Consider the following 21,660-nt stretch of genomic DNA (forward strand, 5'->3'; position numbering starts at 1 on the left):
GACTTCATGTAGAGGATAAACATGAAACATGTTTATATTGCCTCTACCCTCACCATCAGGCAAAGGACTGCAAAATATGTCGGACCTTCTCCAACAAGACCCTCAAGGACCGAGAAGGTCGACTTCTACTTTGGCTCAACAGGCTCAAGACCAAGACTGATGACTTGGTGTCCAAAGGTGAGAGTGTGTCTGGAGCGTCGCATTTTTCCTTGAAGAGGCCAAGGGTTTCTTCCCCTAGCCCTACAGACACCCCTCCTATGAAGACTTCTAAAAAGTCCTCAGAGGGCACGACATCTGTGTCTGTCAAGGACCTTCCTGTCCCCAGGAAGCAGCCGCTGGTCCCGACGACAGCGTCGATGGTGCATTCAGCGCAGAAAACTATCTCGACGTCGACGACGACAGTGTCGACGACGACGGCATCGTCGGCTTCCTCCTCGACGATGAGGACGACGCCTTCATCGTCGGCGAGTCGACCTACGCCGTCGACCATCCCGGTCACTCCATCGACGACGAAGATTTCGTCGTCGACGACGAGACCATTGTCGAAGACACCGACGACGACACCGTCGACGAAAACAACGCCGTCGACGAAGTCTACCTCGTCGACGAGGATCATCCCGTTGATGGTGGGAAAGCCGTCGACGACAAACACACCGTCGACGGTGGGGACCTTGCCGTCGACGAAAATGACGTCGATGAAGACACCGTCATCGCAACCACCGTCGACGACGAGTAAACTACCGTCGACGAAAATACCTACCACGACACCGTCGACTCCAGCGTCGACGTCTACGGGACCATGGAAAGAGTCTGCACTCTTATCCCACGCCATGGATGCCTGTCCACCGCAAGTGAGCCATGTCACGGTCAAAATTACTAAACGGCCTATTACGCCACTTCAGACATCGCCCGGTAGGGTACAACAACTACCTCCGGCCTGTCTACTGCAAGATCAGGAGTCGGACGAGGACTCTTTTACGCAGGCTACTAGTCCATCAGACCTGGTACTGAAGTGCCAAACCACAGACGAGGAGCCGGAAGAGGAGGAAGACTTTGTACAACAACCGGTCCAACCTCCACCCCAGACACAGGTTACTCCTATGGTGTGTCTCCCCGCATCCATCGTCTCGGACCTACAATTCCTCATAAAGGATTATAAGGAAAGGTTCCCGGACAAACAATCTGCGCCCGCACTTCCAGCTGCACAGGCGCCAGCTCCTTCATCTCGTCATAGGCCAACTCCCCTGGTCATTGAAAAGACACAGGTGCCAATTCAGGACGCTCCCTTATCTGACGAAGAGGAGAGGGAACAAGACGAAGGGGAAGTCGATGACGACCAGTCGGACCCGGATGCGGACCAGGACTATGTGGCACATTCTCCAGCCTCTCCGGATCCACAGACCTCGGAGTCTCCACCCGCAGACATCGGTGGATTCCACAACATCATTGAGCGGGCTGCCAAGAGGTTCCATATGTCCATGGAAACTCAGGAAACTGAATGCTTCCTTTACGACTTCAAGGAACCCACTAAGAAGTCCACAAGGTCTATCCCAATCATTGACCTTATATGGAAGCAGGGCAAACAAATCATGCAAACTCCTGCTTCTATACAGGTGGTGGTGCCCAGGCTTGATAAGAAATACAAGGCCACCTCTTCGGCACCAGTATGCCTGACAGGTCACCCCAAAGCAGATTCCGTGGTGACTCAAGCGGCGCAGAAGAACTCAAGAAATCCAGCCTCGCCTCTGTCGGCGCCACCTGACAAGGAGGGCAGGAAACTGGATGCCGTTGGCAAACGCTTCACTACCACGTCGGCCATGACAGTGAAAGTAGCTAATTCAATTGCACTACTGGGCCGTTACAATCGCCAACTCTGGGCGGGCATTGCGCCCTATCTTTCGAATCTGCCGGAGGATCTCAGAGAGGAAGCACATTCACTTCTATTAGAAGGCCAGACCTCTGCTTCAGAGCTCATCGACTGTGCCATTGATGCCGCCATGACTGGTTTCCGGCAACTGGCAGGGGCTGCAGTCCTGAGGCGACAGGGTTGGCTCAAGGCCACCACTTTCCGCCAGGAGGTGCAAACCAGGATTTTAGATATGCCTTACGATGGCCAGCACCTATTTGGTGAACAGATCGATGCGGCCCTCACCACCATTAAAAAGGACACGGACACAGCCAAGGCTCTGGGTACTCTACAATTCTGGACCCAGTCCTTTCGTGGCAACAGGGGAAGAGGCCAACCTGCGTACAAAGGTTCCTATCAAAATCGGTCTTCCTACTCATATTCACAGTCCAAGCCGCAATTTCAACAGCGGCAACCACAACAGGGACGACAGTCTTCCTACGGCAAATCCAATTACCGAGGAAAGGACCAAAAACGACCTGCTGGCAACAGACAATGACTTGTCTCCCCAGCTAGCCCCTCCACCACTACATTCTTTACGACTTGGAGGAAAGCTGACATACTTCCTAAAAAATTGGACAACTATAACAACGGATCGTGGGTACTCCAACTCATTCCATTTGGACATTCCCTAGAATTCACTTCTATTCCCCAAAGGACACCACCTTGCCAACGATCACACAGGCACCTACGATTACTTCTTCAGGAAATAGCTTCCATGCTACAGAAGGGAGCCATAGAGAGAGTTCCACGGGCCCGCAAGGGGCAAGGTTTCTACTCTCACTTCTTCCTCATCCACCAAAAAGGAAAGAAGTGGCGGCCAATCCTGGACCTCAGGGCACTCAACGTGTTCCTAAAGAAACAATCGTTCCGTATGGTGACTCTGCAAGAAATTCTTGGTCTTCTGGAGAAAGGGGACTACATGACGTCCTTAGACCTTCAGGACACCTACTACCATATACCTATTCTCAAAGGGCACAGGAAGTTCCTCAGGTTTGCGGTGGCAGGACAACATTACCAATTTCGTGTCCTTCCATTTGGCCTCAAATCGGCCCCGAGGATATTCACCAAATGCCTCCCACCCGTGGCAGCATTCCTTCGTCAGCAAGGCCACCAGGTGGGCCACCGGGAGAGGTGTGGCGCCGCGGCCAGGGCGACTGACGCTGGAATCTGGGGACCACGGTTCGATCCCCGGCTCCGGCGGCAGGTTAGCCCAGCACCATGTGACTCTGGGCAATAGCTCGCTTAATCTTCCCTACGGCCCCCAGCGCCTAGAGACCCTTACGGGTGATTGTGCGCTTTACAAATGTGGACTTTTTCCATACCTGGACGACTGGTTGGTAAAGGCACCAACAAAGGCCGCCGCAGCCTCATCCTCCAGCGCCTGTCTGGATATTTTCCACCGCCTGGGACTGACCCTCAACACCGCAAAGTCGACTCTGGAACCCACCAAGGTCATCACGTTCTTTGGAGCGACTCTGGACACGGAGCGTGTCAAAGCTTTCCCCTCTCAGGAGAGAAAGGTCAAACTCATCTCCTTGGCCAAGGCAGTGGCTTCGCGGAAGACTCTTACGGTTCGCACGTTCAAGTCCCTCCTCGGCATGATGTCTTCATGCATACTGCTCATTCCCCACTGCCGCCTGAAAATGCGTCCACTTCAGGAGGCACTGACAAAGCAATGGACACATGCCACAGGTTCTTTCGAGGACCGCATACAAGTCACTCGACCTATTATCAACCACTTGCAATGGTGGACATCACTCAACCATCTGTCAAAGGGTCTGCCGTTCCTGCTCCCAGCAGAACCACACGTAATAACTACGGATGCGTCCCTGGAAGGTTGGGGAGCAGTCCTCCAGGAGCTCCAGATAAACGGCAAATGGACTACACAGGAAACCAAGCTCCATATCAATCTGTTGGAGTTAAGAGCGGTCTTCCTGGCTCTACAGGCGTTTCTACCACGCATTCGTCACTCCCCAGTGCTCGTCAGGACGAACAACACCACGACGATGCACTACCTGAACAAACAGGGGGGGACGCGTTCGATCTCGTTATCTCGAAAATCGCAAAGAATCTGGAACTGGCTTCTGGAACATGGAATATCGTTGAAAGCGGAGTACGTCCCGGGCAAGGACAACGTCTTGGCGGACGCACTGAGCAGGGAGAGATCTCCTTCCCACGAATGGGAACTGGACATGGAGGTGCTGGATCGTATCTTCGAGGAGTGGGGCACCCCGAACATCGACCTCTTTGCCACCAGAGAGAACGCCAAATGCCAAAGCTTCGCAAGCAGGCATCACCACTCAGGAACCCTCGGGAATGCATTTTCCATCGCATGGCGCAACGTGTTTGCGTACGCCTTTCCGCCATTCCCACTGATACCCAGGGTTCTCAGGAAGATGAAATCGGAACCCTGCACTCTGATCCTGATTGCTCCGTCCTGGCCGAGGCAGCACTGGTTCACGGAGCTTCATCGCCTCTCTGCCCGGCCCCCTCTTCACCTGCAGCAGTTTCCGGCCCTGATCACGATGTCCCAAGGGCAGGTTCTCCACCCGAACCTGAGCTCTCTGAAGTTGTCAGCCTGGCTCCTGAATACCGCGAATTCAGCCACCTGAACATCCCGCAGGAGTGTAGAGATGTCCTTGCGAAAGCTAGAGCTGTCAGTACTAACAAAACCTACTCACTAAAATGGAAGCGATTCTGTTCCTGGTGTGTGGATCATGGCTTGCACCCCTTCCATGTCACTCCACAGCAGCTGCTGCCATACTTGTTGCATCTTGCGCAATCAGGCCTTGCACATGCATCCGTCAAAGTGCATCTAGCGGCAATTTCAAGGTTCACAAGGACGGCTACGGGCCCATCTTTGTGGGCGGACAGACTCATCAAACAATTCCTAAAAGGCCTATTCAGGTCCTTTCCACGACCACGACCAATCCCTCCATCGTGGCACCTCAATGTGGTTCTTCATCAACTAATGAAGCATCCCTTCGAACCCATCCATAAGGCAGAGATCAAGTTCCTCTCTTGGAAAACGGCCCTCCTCCTGGCGCTAACCTCCGCCAGAAGGGTCAGTGAATTGCAGGCTCTATCCATCCAAGATCCTTTTCTACAATTCAGGGAGGACAGAGTCATTCTGCGGACTAACCCTCGCTTCATTCCAAAAGTCCCCTCGGACTTCCACCTTAACGAACCAGTGGTGCTTAGATCGTTCTTTCCGAATCCTACCAAGGCAGCTGAAAGAACTCTACATTCTCTAGATCTGAAGAGATGTCTTAAGTTCTACATAGATAAGACACAACACTTCCGGAAGTCATCCCAACTCTTTATTGCCTTTAGTGGACCAAGGCTGGGCATGCCCCTGACAAAGCAAAGTATCTCAAGATGGATCTCTTCTGCGATCACCTTTTGTCACGACAAGGCCGGACGGCCTTTAGACTCACGAGTCAAAGCTCATTCGACAAGAGCCATGTCCACGTCTGCGGCGCTGTTCGCTGGAGTGCCGATCTTGGACATCTGCAGAGCGGCGACATGGAAGTCCCCGCACACCTTCACCAGGCACTACTGCCTGGATACTGAGCTGATGAAGGATGCAGCAGTGGGCCGAGCAGTGCTTCGCCATCTATTCCAGTGAGGTGAGCCCTTCTACATCCCTCCATCCTTTACTGGTATGCACATTCTCTTACTGTATTTATATGCCATTGCATTTTGTGCTTTATAGTCATGTGATATGTATTATCTACATACTCATACCTGATGTTCATACAGAATGTGCATAATGTATTGCTCGCTACTCTGATTCAGGCATGTGAATCTATGAAAGACACCCAAATACTGGATAAGAAATGCGTTACTTACCTGTAACTGCAGTTATCCAGTATTAGTGTCTTTCATAGATTCACATGCACCCTCCCGCCTCCCCCGGCAGGGCTCACCTTTTTCTCTAATGAGTTTACGGCTAACTAGCTTGGTGCGTACGAAAATCTGAGAGACTTGGGCTCCTGGCAGGAAGGTTCTAGAAGGAGGTAGTAGCTGATTGGCTGTTTTTCTTTATTTGGTCCTTTTTACAAAAGGACCCAGATAGGCCACCAAGGTGGGACCCTTGGGGCCTGCTCTGTTTGGTCCTTCCTGCAAAAGGACGTGGATAGGCTACTAAGGTGAGACCTTTGGGCCTATTCTTTTCTATGTATGTCTCTAGGACATTACTTTTTTATATACTGGAGGCTCCCGTCTCGACGACGGGGAATGATTCAGGCATGTGAATCTATGAAAGACACTAATACTGGATAACTGCAGTTACAGGTAAGTAACGCATTTCTTCCTCAAGGTATAACGTTTCACACTTGTGCTTGAAAATCTGAGGAATCTAGCCTCTCTTGGGATTGTTCTACAGGGTGCCGTCGCCTGATTGGCTGCTACTTAAGTTTGGTTCTTTTTTCCAAAAGAAAATGGATAGGCTATTGCAGTGACGGTTCATCGCATTGTAGCCTTTGTTAGTATTATCTACTGCTTTTATATGTATACAGTGGGACTCCCACTACGACAACAAGCATGATTCAAGCATGTGAATCTGTGAAAGATGCCAATACTGGAGAACAGTAGTTACAGGTAAGTAACCCATTTTCTTTTTGTCTCAGTTTAAAGCCAGCCTAGTGGAGCGTACAGGGGTCTCATTACCTGTAGCACCACTAACCACATCCAGCTAAATCACAAGCGGGGCCTCCCTCTGCTACGAAAGCAAATTCATAATGCATCCATACTCTCACTATACTCTGGGCCACTGAAATTATGTGGTAGGAGAGGGCCAAATTATGCGGCAGGGTTGAGTAAATGAAGCTGCAAGAAAAGGCAAAAAATGCGGCATAATACTGCAACATTTTTAAAAGCTTTACTTCATTATTTTGCAATCTTTAAACTTGGTAGCACACTCTGGCTATTGGCTGCACTGCATTAGTACCAGTTTAATACCCAAATATGGCAATGAGCACAAAAAGGTGACCAGTCTAGCTTTGAAAGGGCCCTCCACTGAATGGCAACACATGTTTTTGCATTTTTAGTAACTTTTGAACTATTTGAGCTAGAAATAAAAAAAATGCGGTTAAAATATCCAAATTATGAACTAGGAGGCAAATATATAATTATGCGAAAATCGCAGCAGTCGCATAATTCCAGTTGGCCAGACTATGCTCCTCATCATCTCTTCACAGCCAAGTGCTACATGTCTCATTACCTGCTGTGACCCCCATCACATCCAACCTGTCTTTGAAGAGCAGCACCATTCTTCTGCAAGTACGTTAGGGCATTCAGGCCTGAGCATTTGATGCAAAGGCCGAAGGAAAACAAGGGAGACTGCTTATTCTGGTCCTGTTCGGCTCTAGAAAGGCTCGGAATCTCCAGTGGGCAACAAAACACGTGCAGAGGTACAAGAGTGGTAAAACTACAAGAAAGACCTTCCTCTGCCATACCCCACGGACCAGAATCTCTGTTCCAGGGCTCTTGCATCTTCTCGCACTCCCATCTCAGCAGTCGCAGTGTGTCTCCATCTCAACCATAATCACCCTTTTTACACATCCACACACTCCCTGCCTTCATGCACCACACATACAAGCACACACAGCCTTTGCATTCTCATTCATATCTGTCACTCCAGAATGCTCTACAAACAATATTGTACACTTAATATGCTTTAAACTTACTTTATAGTGCAACACTGGACCTAAATTCACTCTTTATACCGAGAGACCTGACACTGCAACCTTTCCTCGTCTATCTTCAGGGCACTTGTTCCACCTGGACACAGCATCCAGCAGTAGTTCTCACACGACATGAAGTGTCCATCTGTAATGCGCTCATTTAAAGTGCTCTGATACCTTCGGGCCTAGCTCGCACTATATAAGACTCAACTAAACAAAATTGCTGCTTCTTATGATAATGACTTACAGGAGGCCAGTGCACTGAGCACCTCATCCGATTTTGGTTGGCACCCGACACTGGTCTGCTGGTTTCCCTACACTAGACCAGCAAAGGAGTTGAGTACCTCTTTCGTCACAGTGATTATAAGGGCTTCTGGGGTCCTTGACCTTCACCTCCCCCATTGGAGGTTAAAACAAACGTCCTTTCAGAGGTCCTACAGCCTGGCCAGCCACCGACTGAAGCTCTTTTACCTTTCAATGAAGACCTTACCAACACACTGTTAGGCACTTGGGCTAAGCCATGCCAGATGGGATGGTGGCATTTGGCCTGCAGGACGCTTATTTCCACATCCCCGTCCTGCAGGCTCACAGGTGCTTCCTGTGGTTCGAAGTGGGCCACAAGCACTTCCAGTTTGCAGTGCTTCCATTCGGCCTCACTAGTGCCTGTTGGGTGTTCACGAAGGTGATGCCAAAGATCGTGACAACCAGTCTTTCCCTACCTCGACAACTGACATGCTTTCCATAGTCAGTTACAGACCACCTCTGCAACTGATAGTGCATCTCTTGACATCATTGGGGTTCTTTGTCAACCTGCTGAAGTCGCATCAGATGCTGCCCTTCATCAGAGCCATAATGGATATGGTGCAGAGGAAAGGCCTCTGGACCAACGCGTCCAGGACATGTGTCTATTATCCCGATGTTTTAACTCTCTGTCCTGGGTCTTAGTGAGGTTGGTTCTGAAGCGTCTTGGCCCACCAGCTCCCTGCTATTTGACCAGTCCAGATGGCTCATGGAAGCTTTGTAGCGGGACCTGATGTCTCAGTGGGCCCAGCACCTCAGGAAGCTGCTGGATTCCATCCAGGTGTCAAAGGAGACTGCAAAAGATTCCCAGTGATTGCTTCTTGACTGCAGTTGGACCAGTGGCAGACCTTTCTCTCTGCCCCGCCCAGAGTTGACTACTGGGTTGGGGAGCTCTTCTGGGAGAGGTTGAGATCCACCTGAACATCATCTTGCGGGAGTTGCGGGCAATTTGTTTGCATTAACCCCTCCACTGCGCCCGCGATTTTGCGGAAGTGCGGCACTTCCGCAAAACGGGCGGGGCCGCGTCAGCCATTGGCCGACGGCAGCACCAGCGAGGTAGCGTTGCCGACTGCAGCATGGAAGGGGTTAAAGGCCTGTCTGTCAACCATCGAAGAGGCTGGAGCAAACTCTAACTGAGAATACCTCTGCCATGTGGTACTGCAACAAGCGGGGCGGGCTGGCGTCCAGATTTCTATGCCAGGAGGCTCTGCGCCTCTGGAGCTGACAAGGTCATCAGGGGATTTTCCTGGTGGTGCATCACCTGACCGGATCTTTGAATGCCTGGGCAGGAAAACTGAGTTGGCAACGCATAGTGAATCACGAATGGCAATTTAATTCAGAGGCGGCACAGGGCATCTTCGAACGTTGGGGAGAACTTTGGCTAGATCTGTTTGCCTCCGCCTGAGAGCGTGCAATGTAAGTACATTTGCAAGCAGAGTTCCCCAGAAAGCTCTCTTGGAGACTCATGTTGCATAGAGTTGAGTACGGGCTGCTGTATGTCTTCCTGTCACTGCATCTCCTGCCCTGAGTCCCGAACAAAATCAGGATCAACCGGTCCCAAGTGATCTTTGTGGTATCGGATTGAGCCTGGAGAATGTAGTACTTGGAACTTCTGGGCCTAAGCACCTTCCCTCCTCCGTGGGAGAAGCTCCAGTGGCAGCAGCAAGGCAGGGCCTTGTACCCAAGCCTGCTCAAATTGGCCCTCCATGGGTAGAGAGAGCAACGACAATGGTGTTCTTTTGATCTCCTTCCTGAGATAACTGATGTCCTGGTGGCCAAGTTCCCTTCTATGAAATCTGTAAATGAAGTGTGCTCATACAACATTGTGGTGTGATCTAATTCCTGGCAGTTAAACTCTGTGCAGGCAAAACTGTTGATGTGTTGTTGTATGCTTTGTTTTTAGCCCAGCAATGCCTTGCCCGGGGCACAGTAAAAGGTTACTTGTTGGCTCCTGCGGTCTTTTTATGTTTACCGGACCAACAACCATAGTCAAATCATCAGCTCTGATGTTTTTTAAGAGGTTTACAGCATGTTTTCACCTATGCACTTCATGATGCCACAGTGGGACGTGATCAAGTTCTCTTATCCTCTCATCCCTAGTTCCCCCTCTCCACTGTCTTTCTCCCTTAGTGCCCATTTGTACTTTCATTCTTCTGGTCCCTGTTGCCTTCTGTCTTCATATTTGCCATCCTTGTACCAGCTGCACTCCCACATCTCCCATCTTTTTCTTATCTCCTTCACTGTTTCTCCTCTTTGTAGATACAATCCTTTTCTGCCAGCTTCTCCTGCTATCCACTGTCCACTCCACTCTCTCCCATTTGTACTTTCACCTGTCCTCCAATCACTGCTTGCTGCTACTTGTGTCACCTTCTCTCCCCTTTGTACTGCCACTCCTTCTCTGTCCCTGCCACCCCCCTTTTCCATATTTCTCCTCTCCTCTTCTCGATCTACTTCCCTTACACTTCGGCGCTCCTCTAACCCTTCCTTGTCCCCATTCTTTCATTTCCTCTGTCCACTTTTCTATGTTTCCTGTGTGCCTCTCCAGTTCGCCCCCTCTCCTTTCATATTTCCAATTCCCTCTCATGTTTGTCTGTTCTGCCACCCCTTTCTCCTAAGATAATGTCTGTTTCCTCCTGTCTCTTCTGTCTGTGCCTAGCATCTTCCCCCTTCATTTGTTGTCTGATTTCCCATCGTACACTCCTCCCCTGTCCTTTTCCCACCCTCTCCCTTGCCCTCTCCTCACTCTTTCCCCTTGCTCCTCCTCACTCTTCCCCCTTGCTCCTCCTCACTCTTCCCCCTTGCTCCTCCTCACTCTTCCCCCTTGCTCCTCCTCACTCTTCCCCCTTGCTCCTCCTCACTCTTTCCCCTTGCTCCTCCTCACTCTTTCCCCTTGCTCCTCCTCACTCTTTCCCCTTGCTCCTCCTCACTCTTCCCCCTTGCTCCTCCTCACTCTTCCCCCTTGCTCCTCCTCACTCTTCCCCCTTGCTCCTCCTCACTCTTCCCCCTTGCTCCTCCTCACTCTTCCCCCTTGCTCCTCCTCACTCTTCCCCCTTGCTCCTCCTCACTCTTCCCCCTTGCTCCTCCTCACTCTTCCCCCTTGCTCCTCCTCACTCTTCCCCCTTGCTCCTCCTCACTCTTCCCCCTTGCTCCTCCTCACTCTTCCCCCTTGCTCCTCCTCACTCTTCCCCCTTGCTCCTCCTCACTCTTTCCCCTTGCTCCTCCTCACTCTTTCCCCTTGCTCCTCCTCACTCTTCCCCCTTGCTCCTCCTCACTCTTCCCCCTTGCTCCTCCTCACTCTTCCCCCTTGCTCCTCCTCACTCTTCCCCCTTGCTCCTCCTCACTCTTCCCCCTTGCTCCTCCTCACTCTTTCCCCTTGCTCCTCCTCACTCTTTCCCCTTGCTCCTCCTCACTCTTCCCCCTTGCTCCTCCTCACTCTTCCCCCTTGCTCCTCCTCACTCTTCCCCCTTGCTCCTCCTCACTCTTCCCCCTTGCTCCTCCTCACTCTTCCCCCTTGCTCCTCCTCACTCTTCCCCCTTGCTCCTCCTCACTCTTCCCCCTTGCTCCTCCTCACTCTTCCCCCTTGCTCCTCCTCACTCTTTCCCCTTGCTCCTCCTCACTCTTCCCCCTTGCTCCTCCTCACTCTTCCCCCTTGCTCCTCCTCACTCTTCCCCCTTGCTCCTCCTCACTCTTCCCCTTGCTCCTCCTCACTCTTTCCCCTTGCTCCTCCTCACTCTTTCCCCTTGCTCCTCCTCACTCTTTCCCTTGCCCCATCCTCCCTGTATCCCTTTGTGTGTTTCACTTTTACCCTGTTACCTATGCCTATCTCCTCTCCCGATTCCTTTCTTCCCATGTGTGACCCTTTCCTGTACCCTTTTCTGCTTTACCTACCCCTTTGTTTCACTTTTCCAATCCCGGTCTGCTTTTCCCGTCTCATTGTGTTCCCTGTCTCCTCCCCACTACTCATCTGTCTCTATAGCAATCAACCTGGCCTCTTTCTGTGCTTCCTTCTTCGATTCTGATGACTCTATTTTCCAGCTCTCCCGTCCCCGTTCCCTTTTTGTGAATGCTTGTGCGCCTCTGCTGTCCCCTTCATCTTCCCCGTCTCCTCTCCCTGTCCCTCTCTCCTTTGCTCTCTCCATCCTCTTCTACTCTCTCTGTTTCCTTCTCCTGATATGCAGTCTCTCCCTTTCTTTTTCCCTTTTATGCCTCCTCTTCTCTGATTATCCTACTTTCTTCTCTCCCAATCATTCTCACTCTTCCCTTCCTCTTCTTGACTTTCTACGTACTTGCTTGTCTTACTTCCCTGTTCCCTTCTGCCCTCTCTTTTATGTGCTCTCCTTCTTCGCTCTCCCATTCAGCTGTAATTTTTTGCACAATTGTTACTGTCTGGCCCCATCTCTATCCCTCATCTTCACAGAATCTTGAAGCAATGAAAACAAATTAGTACATGAACTTGCTTTCTTAGCACCTCATGTCTGCCTGTTGTGCAATGGCCTCCACCTCCTTCCATATTAGGTCTTGCTCACCTGGTCACTTATAATTATAAACTTTCGTCTAAGCAGCACCTAAATAACTCATCCCTCAGTAGTTCACAAACTCACCTGCTTCTGCAGGGAGAGAAACCATTTTATAATTATTTTGATATAGTTGAGAACTTGATTTCCTCTGCAAAATGACTCATCTAGTGCCAGTCAGTTCAGTGGGACCTTCACCTATTTATAGCTGAAGGCTCTCCAATCAATCCCTGTTCTCTGAGCTGACAAAAACTGGAACTGGCCTGTATTCTTGAGTTTTTGTTTCTTGAGTAAGCCAACCAGCGACTGAAAAAAAAGCAATTGTTTAGCTTATTGTTCAGAGTAATGGAACTTTGCCTGTTGAAATCTAAACTGGCTGCTGCGTCTTACCAAAGATTCTTTGTGTGGTGTTCATGGCTACAGAATTGTGTAACTTGGCCCAAACGAGAGAGCTGGCTATTGAAAAAATGTAACGTAACCATAAGGCCTTCCTATTATTATTGTTTATGTAGAATCCTGTTGTGTATTGTCATAACTGAAGATTAGTTTAGAATATAGGACATTTGCTTTCCATGGCTCAGTATTTTCTTTGCAAACTCATAGTATAGGCAGATATTCACAACATCTATATATTATGACTGTGAAGCGGTCTACATTTCCTTTATTTTCATTTTAACAAAATTTGAACCATGTGGCTCTTTGTTCCATACAGAAGCATCAACGCAGAGAGCCTGGATCTAGAGCAGGAAGCTGACCCACTCAATGTCGACCACTTCTCTTGCACTCCTCTGGTAAGTCCATGTTCTGACCGTCACAAAAGACTCCCCTATCTCTAAAATAGTTCCTAAAAGTCTCATGGGAAAGATAGTCCTGAAACTGTGAAATATTGGCTCTAAGTGAAGCAGTACAAGTTTGTAAGTGCCTTTTGTTCTTGCTCAGATCACGACTTACTATAGACTTTTAGAGCAATGAAATGTTGATATTTTTGCAATTGTTTTTTATACTCCAATGATTCCTTTAGCATATTCATGTTGTACTCCTGATAATTTCTGAAATATCCTTCAGTTCACTAGAGGGAAATTGAAGTAGCACCTTTTTCTAGAAATGTTATGACACTGTTGGGAGAAACTGCTGATGAGTCATCAAGAAGCATCCGGTACACACATGTACATTTTGCTTAATGAAGGACCTCTAAGGAGATGTACAAGTGTCTTCCCAGCCACAGTTAACCCAGTTGTATCTACCCTAGACAGTCCCAGTTAATACCACAGGTAAAAAGAATGCTCCTGCTGGAGGAGGGAGGGAGGGGGGGGCTTTTGAAAACTGTATGTTTGTGCTTGCCAGGATTGTGCCATTGTTAAAGCCACATATCTGATCTAGACATATAGCTGCAGATTCCTTAACTTTTGAATTCTCCCCAGGCGTCTGACTGGATTCGAAAGATTTTCAGCAGTACCTCTGAGCGCCGGGGTACGGCATTGTATGACTCCGTTCATGACGTCAGTGGAACCATATAAGTCCCCTTTGGTGCACAAACGTCAGCTTATTCTTTTCCGCGCTGCAACGTGGATCCGGAGAAGCGGTTCCTGAGAACGTTTTTATTTTTGGCCTACTTTGACGTCTTTTTGCATCCGGGAACTGTGTGCCTATGCCTTTGGGTTCTAAGTTGTGGCGACCTGTGCGGGACAGATGACTGCTACAGATCCCCATACCATCTGCATGTGGTGCCTAGGAGAGCACCATGTCTCCAAGGAGTGCGATGCCTGTAAATGGCTGAAGCCTAAGGCCTTGCAAGAAAGGCGAATTAAGCTGTTGACGGCCAGCTCTCCTGGTCGGAGTCCAGGCAATGTCAGTCTCCTTCCCGTTCTGAGTTTCCTGCCCGGGGCAGTTCAAAGAGCCGTTCCAGTGAACATCGCTCACCTAAGTCACAAAAAATACCGTCGTAAGGTATCGAAATCGCGCAGCCTTCGGCTTCTCTGCGTAACAGTCTCTGCTGGTTTTTCCCATTCTTTAACATAGTGCGTCGCACAAGAGTCGACCCCGTGCCTCCTGCCTTATCCTGGAGTCGAGGCAACTATGACCCAGATGCAGGCATACTATCATGCTCTGCATGCCTTTTTTTGGCCCATGCCTCAGCCTGGAGCGCCTTCCGGCCCCAAGGAGGTAGATGGTACTCGGATTGGAAACATGCCGGCGGGCTCTCCCTCTCGACCGCTCGTAGACCTCAACTCTGTGCCTGGGGTCATCACTGTGTTGGTGCACAGCCACGTGCCGCATCCAGTTGTAATGCCAGTGGCGTCGAATGAGGTTGTTCAGGAGGCGTATACAACACCACTCCGACGTCGGTCAGCGCTGGAGGTGCAGCTCATGGTGCATGACGATACGGCACCGCCTCAACGTCGATCCGCGCAGGAGACGCCGCTCATACCCACTGCGGTTCCCATGTCTTCTCCTTTGCATTCCGAGGACGGAGCTGGCTCTGTTGCTGTTTCTCCAGCATTGCAAGGTGGCTTGGGTGATGCCTGTGACGTTGACAGCTTTGTTGGTCTTGTTCAGCCTCTTGTTGGAGGTTCTTGGGCTGCATGGGGACGGCGACTAGTGCAGCTTTTGCTGAAGTTATAAAGAGAGCTGCTGATGGCTTGAAATTGCAGCTTTTTTTGGTGACTTTGTCATCTGATCCCTTGTTGGATCTGCTTCACCAGGGTGTGACAGGTGTCGAAGCAGCGTTTGCTGTGGCAGCTTGGGACTCCAAACCCCACAATCCAGCGCTCTGACAGGAGGGAGGAGCAGAGCAGAAGCCGTGCGCTCAAAAGCTCGACCACACTGCGGCGCGTGAAGCAGCGTTTGCCGTGGCAGCTTGGGGACTCCAAACCCCACAATCCAGCGCTCTGACAGGAGGGAGGAGCAGAGCAGAAGCCTCGTGCTCAACTGCACGGACCACCACCTGCAGCGCGGAAAGCAGCGTTTGCCGTGGCAGCTTGGGGACTCCAAACCCCACAATCCAGCGCTCTGACAGGCGGGAGGAGCCGAGCGGAAGCCTCACACTCAAAAGCACACACCACCACCTGCGGCGCGGGAAGCAGCGTTTGCTGTGGCAGCTTGGGGACTCCAAACCCCACAATCCAGCGCTCTGACAGGAGGTAGGAGCAGAGCAGAAGCCTCAAGCTCAAAAGCACGCACCACTGACTGCAGCGCAGGAAGCCGCGTTTGCCGTGGCAGCTTGGGGACTCCAAACACCAAAATCCAGTGCTCTGACAGGGGCGAGGAGCAGAGCAGAAGCCTCGCCCTCAAAAGCGCACACCACCACCCGCCGGACGCGCGCTGGCGGGCCCGTCCTTGCCCGTCATTGACAGGAAGAGGCAGGGCTGGGCCACCCCCCTTTTGGTTCACGATCCCTGTCCCCATCGGTGTAGGAGCTGGATTGTAGGGCCATCGTATGGACATAAGGTACTGTATTTTAATATCGACACCGGTAGTCGGGATTCCTACTAGGACCCGTTTTACCTACATTTTACTGTTGTCTGGGTCTTGGTTTTTGGGGGCTCTCAGTTTGGTACTCTTCCTTTACTCTTTGTGACACCTCTGAACATTGTCAAGTAGCATAATAATCTCTGCTTTGGGTCATTAGGGTAGATGTGTAAAAGGAAAGATCATGAAAGGGGCCCAGGCCACGACAATGCTAAGAAGAAGTAAAAAATCGTTTGGCGCAATTTGCCATGAAACTATGGATCACATTGATTCGATCCTACGGAGTGCCAGGACCTAGCCAATCCCACACCTAATTTGTGCTCTGTTGTAGAAAATATGGCTAGCTCTGCTGCATGTAAAAATCTCTCTGTTGCTTCTGGAGTTGGGTCTCTTGGCCTATCTCAGCCCCTTACCGCTCACATTCCAACACACAACCCAAACTTGGTTAAAATAATCCCACGTATGTTGAAATCTAATTTGAAAGGGAAGAGGAAGGGTTTGGTCAAGGATAAGGAGAAGGAGTTTAACTCCACTACGAAGAAATGCCAAGAGGATATATGTCAGATGACCTCTGTCCCTTATGTTGTCCAGGTTGATTGCCATAATAAGTTTAACGCTCTAACAGCTGATGATGGTGGGGTGAGAGCGCCCAAACCCAGTGAAATCAGAAGTGACCACCATAACGAATTAGCTGTATTAAAGATCACGATTGAGTCGCTGAAGGAAGAAGTGGTTGCGCTTGGAAGGGAAGTTGGTTTCTTACTCAGAGGAATACCGGTGGGGATGGAAATGAAACCTGCTATGGTCCCACTAAAAATCCCAGATTAATATTACCCCAACCTAAAGAGAGTAGCTTGATGCTAACACAGCACGGGCCGGCTGAATCACAGTCTAGAGTACTTTAGCTAAAAAGTTTCACTAATCTCAAGATTCTAAGGAAACACCTCTACCCAGCCATAGGGACCGAAGAGTAATAAACCATGCACACAAGAGAGCAAATTGTGGGGTGCTAAGATCTGGGCATACGGATAGAGGGTTGTGACACTGGATGAAGGATACATACACAGGCGAAGTTATAAAGCACCTTACGGACAGGGATAGTAAAGGATGGTGTGTACAGAAGGTTGGAGGGTAAAAGCGGCTGTGATGCAGTATACCTGACAAATGTTCCAAAACTTGCCAATAGGGGTCACGAATATTCTGATTCTCTAAAAAAATAAAGTTATACACTGGTTCAGGGCAGCCCGACACGGTTACTCAATTATAAGGGATGACATTAGACACGTTGGCAGATTAAATATCCCGGGAGCGGAAAAAGACACAATCTTAGTTAGATTCTTTGATGAAGCCATGGTATCTGGCCTTTTCAGATTGATTCACGTATCTTTCCCTCCACTAACTCCACTATTCAGATCAGGTACAAACACCCACAAGAAGAAGGAGTGACTATGTACAGCCCTTCCCGGACAGAACAAAGCACTGGCCTAGATTGGGCAAAAAGTAGTCACCGATGACTGAAACATGAGGGTGGTCTGTGACCTGAAACCAGGCCGATTTTCCCCACACTCCAAACAAACCTTTTGCTAGGAAGTAACCTATTATCTATCACTTAACCTTATCACTGAAGCTATAACTAAAATGAATCTCCCAGAATATGTGTTCTATTGTATCATGGCTCCCTCAAATGAAGAATCTTAAGATTCTAGTATGGAGTGTGGCGGGGATCTCCAAATTACTGTCTGATCCTGAATGATGTACCTTTATAGATGCTTTTGATATAATTCTGATGCAGGAAACCTGGAGTTCATCTACTCCGCATAGATCTGGCTTCTCAACTCTTGCCATTGATGCCACTAGGAAAAAATGTGGCCGCCCTGCGGAGGGATTGGTGGTTTGGGTAAAGATTAATGCAGGGAATAAAATCAAGCGCCTCCATGTGGACTCACAGGACATCTTGGCTTTTGAGCTGTCCCTACACAGTGGCTGGAAGGGGAAATGTTTTAATGTCTATAATAGGGTAGACCATGCTGGGGAAGAAACATTGACTCTCTGTGCGTTGGATAATGCCCTAACCAAATACTTAGATAATACCCCAGCGATAGTTGCTGGTGACTTCAATTGTACTTTCGAGCCCTTAGCTGTAGTCGTCATTGATTTGACAGAAGATTGGGACAAAGATTGGTCTATTCCTTCATTAAGTCTACCAAAGGTCAAATGGACGAAGAGGGGTGGTCAGCTGCTTGCACTAACAATCTAGCACAGATCTAACGGCGCTCATACCTTTAATAGACGTAACCATACAAACCCTATTGATTACTATTTAATCACCTCCAACCTATGGCCTGTTCTAGATGATATGATTGTAGTAAATAGATATGATAGTGATCACAACCCACTTGTACTTTCATTAAGCATCTCTGGTATCGCACAGCCAACTTTAAACGGACATCGTGACTTGGGAGTGCTCTCTCCCCTTCCAAATAACCAGCGAACAGTTAAGTGGGGTTGGGTCGAGAAGCATCCGGAAGCTCTGGATCTTCTCAAAAAGAAAACCTCAAACCTAATAGAGTCTTTAACTAATACCCCTAGTGAAGAGGCTGTCAAGAGTCTAAACCCATGCCACGAGCACCTTTTTAAAGAGGCTAGGGAACTGCTGAGCCGGCCTGCAAGTAAAATAGGAAGTGCTACCCACTCCACTGGTACAAAGCATAAGCCTAAAGATACATGGTTTAACCAGGACTGTAGAAGGTCAAAGAGGGAGTTTATTTGTGCTATAAAGCGCAAGGTCCATCCTGAAATTGTGACAGCTAGAGCCAGGTACCGGCGGGCCATTGATAGTTACAAAAAAGGAGTAGAAAAGCTCACTATGCCTAGCTCTACACACAGCACTAAATGGTAAAGACCAAAAGTCCTTTTGGAGAGAGGCAATTCACTGGCTTAAGGGGGAAAAACCAGAGTTAGAATCTAATATACAGCTCGATAACTGGACAGCCTCCTTTGGGTCTCTCTATGCCATTGAGAGCAATGGTAGTGACGAGATGGGTTCGTTGTCTGAGGAGGAGTTGAGTGGGGACTTCTAGCCCCTGTTTTTATCCCTAGTAGAAACGTATGCGGCATTCTCTTCATGTGCACCAGCGTGTGCTTCAGACCCAGACAGAATCCCCAATTATCTGTATAAAGAAGATAAATGCCTTTGGGGTCGGTACAACTTGATTCTCCAAGGAGCACCTATTCCGAAATTGTGGCAGGTTGCGGAAATTGTGCCCATTTATAAGAAAGGAGACAAATCCAAGCCATCTAACTATAGACCGATAAGCCTAATAGATTCTCTCCAAAAGATTTTTTGTAAACAAGTCTTAGGGAGGCTCCATGAATGGATGATGGAATTTCATATTTTAAGTGACCTACAGGTGGGCTTTCGCTCAAAAGTTAGCACCGTAGACCCGGTCTTCCGTTTTATTTGCATGTACTGTAAGGAAGTGGACCTTAAAGGGGGTAAACTATATGTGGCATTTGTTGACCTGTGCACAGCTTTTGACTCTGTGCCCCGGGCAAAGCTGTGGCGAGTACCGAGAGAATTGGGCATTCCGGAAAACCTTTTAGATATTTTAATCAGATTACACACCTCAAACTCAGCCCAGGTCAGGTGGGGCCCAAGAAGCGAAGTCACAGAAAAATTTCCCGTAAAATGTGGAGTGAGGCAGGGTTGCGTGCTGGCGCCCCCTCTTTTTACCCTCTTTATAAACTGGGTTATTGACTTTTTGGATAGGGATGGTTGCGATGCACAGAAAATAAATGATAGAAGAGTCCCTGCTTTGTTATTTGCGGACGACACCCTTTTAATTTCTAAATGCCCACAGGGCCTACAACAACTTTAAAATGATTTTATACAGTTTTGTAATGATAGGGGGTTGTTCTTAAATGAGGGAAAAACCAAATACATAATTTTTAACAAAAGTGGGTCAAAACTCTCTATTAGATCTATTCAGGCAGGTAGCACCCTCCTTGAACAAGTTGACGTTTTTGATTACTTAGGAATACCTATGTCCCCATCTGTAAATTGGGACGCACAAAAGGAGAAGGCGAAGCTCCATCAAATATTCCAATGTAATCAAATTAGTAAAATACACAGGAAAACTACGTCACAGCAGATTGCTCCTGCGCTAGAAATGTACAATTCTAAAGTATTGGGGGGCATAATTTATTGTATAGAGTTGTGGGGGACAGGACATATATAATCTTTAATAGCTGTGGAAAATCGGTTTCTGAGATCTCTGGTGGATCTCCCGGCTAGTACCCCTCTGAAACCCTTATATGTGGATCTGGCACCTAAACAGCTGAGACACAAGGCAATGTACCGATTGATAATGTTTTGATTCAGGCTATGGACTGTAGATGAGCTGGAGACCTACCGAGGAACTCTGTTAGAACTCTTGAGATTTCCAAAGGCGTTGGCAATAAACTGGTTTTCCACTCTACGGAAATCTCTGGCAAAATTGGACTTGGATGCCTATTGGTCAAATCCAGAAACTATGAGGCGAATTTCCAGAGAAAAAATGAAAAAAAGTGTTTTGGGATTCGGTTTTAAAAGAAGTTCTTTCAGCTCCAGTATCCAGCCTGACCAAAGTCTTTATCAAATCGAAATGCTCTCCGTCCTTTGAGCCAACTATTGATGAAATAGCGCCACCGATCGCACGGAAACTCTTTCTGCAGTTTAGTTATAAATCACTTCCCACCAAACTGTTCTGCGCAAAATGGTCCCGCAATAACGATCTGGACTACATGTGCCTCACTTGCCAAGTTAGCTCTGAATCCATAGTCCACTTACTCTTTTTTTGCCCGACTTACCAGTCGATGAGTAAAAAATTGATTATTCTGTTATGCTTCTTGGTGGGCCGAGGGCGTTATCTAGAGGTCTTAAGACTTGTGTGTACTGATACCAGACAACCTAGTGTATTTGGTCTTTCTAGATTCTGGCATGCTCTTTGGATTAGGGGTAAACAATTATGTAGCTGAGTCACTGCATTTTGGAAAGCTTTGCCAGATCAGAATGTTGTCAAGTTTTTTAAAAAACATTTTGCTATTTTGTACTTGTGGGAACTTCAAGCACCTTATCCTGTGCCATGCATTTTGCATTTTGCTTTGCACATATGCACTTTAAAACTGTTCTGGGGGCCCAGTCATTTTGAATTTGTAGACATGTTTTTATCAATTTTTATTCTATACTTATTTTATTTATATATTTCTGTGTATACTTTCTTGGGACTTTTTGCTGTATACTTTTTAGGATCTGTGTGATCGCAATAAAGTTGAAAGTAAGTAAGTAAACCCTTTACTGCCCTATGGAGTTTCGCTGTATGGTATTCTATTGGGAACTTCGGTGAAGCCTGTGACTGGAGTCTATGTTGATCGGGCCATTTCCCATCACCATTGTCCTGCTCCGGAAGACCCTGTCTTTCTCGACACCCTGCTGCTAACAGGTTTGTCGTGCAAGCTACTATGGCTTAGCCGAATTCAGATGTTTCTCTTTACTACCACCAGGTAGAGAATCTAGGTGGTTGGATCTGTATGGCTGGAATATCTTTGCTTCGGCTCGTTCGGCCTTGAGATTGTTAAACATGTCGTGTGTCTTAGGCAAGGCTACATATGTTTTATGGGACTCGTTCACACATCTGCTTCCTTCCCTTCCTGAAGGGGTGAGGGCTGAACTTTTTCAACTTGCGCAAGATGGCGAAGTTTAATATTAAGTTGGCAATGGACACCACTGATTCTATTGGCATAG

The 21,660-nt window shown here is 48.6% G+C and overlaps 1 protein-coding gene across 7 annotated transcripts in view; it reads left to right on the top strand.

The window, feature by feature from the left end:
- CAMTA2 (calmodulin binding transcription activator 2) overlaps positions 1-21,660 on the top strand; it is an 809,661-nt gene that overhangs the window by 562,338 nt on the left and 225,663 nt on the right. For all 7 annotated transcript variants that reach the window (XM_078668358.1, XM_078668360.1, XM_078668361.1 and 4 more), the window contains one exon: positions 13,123-13,201. In XM_078668358.1, the coding sequence (XP_078524484.1) occupies positions 13,123-13,201 (79 nt within the window). The remainder of the gene's footprint in view (positions 1-13,122; positions 13,202-21,660) is intronic.

This window comes from Lissotriton helveticus, chromosome 12 (genome assembly GCF_964261635.1).
Source record: "Lissotriton helveticus chromosome 12, aLisHel1.1, whole genome shotgun sequence".
Lineage (NCBI taxonomy): Eukaryota > Metazoa > Chordata > Amphibia > Caudata > Salamandridae > Lissotriton > Lissotriton helveticus.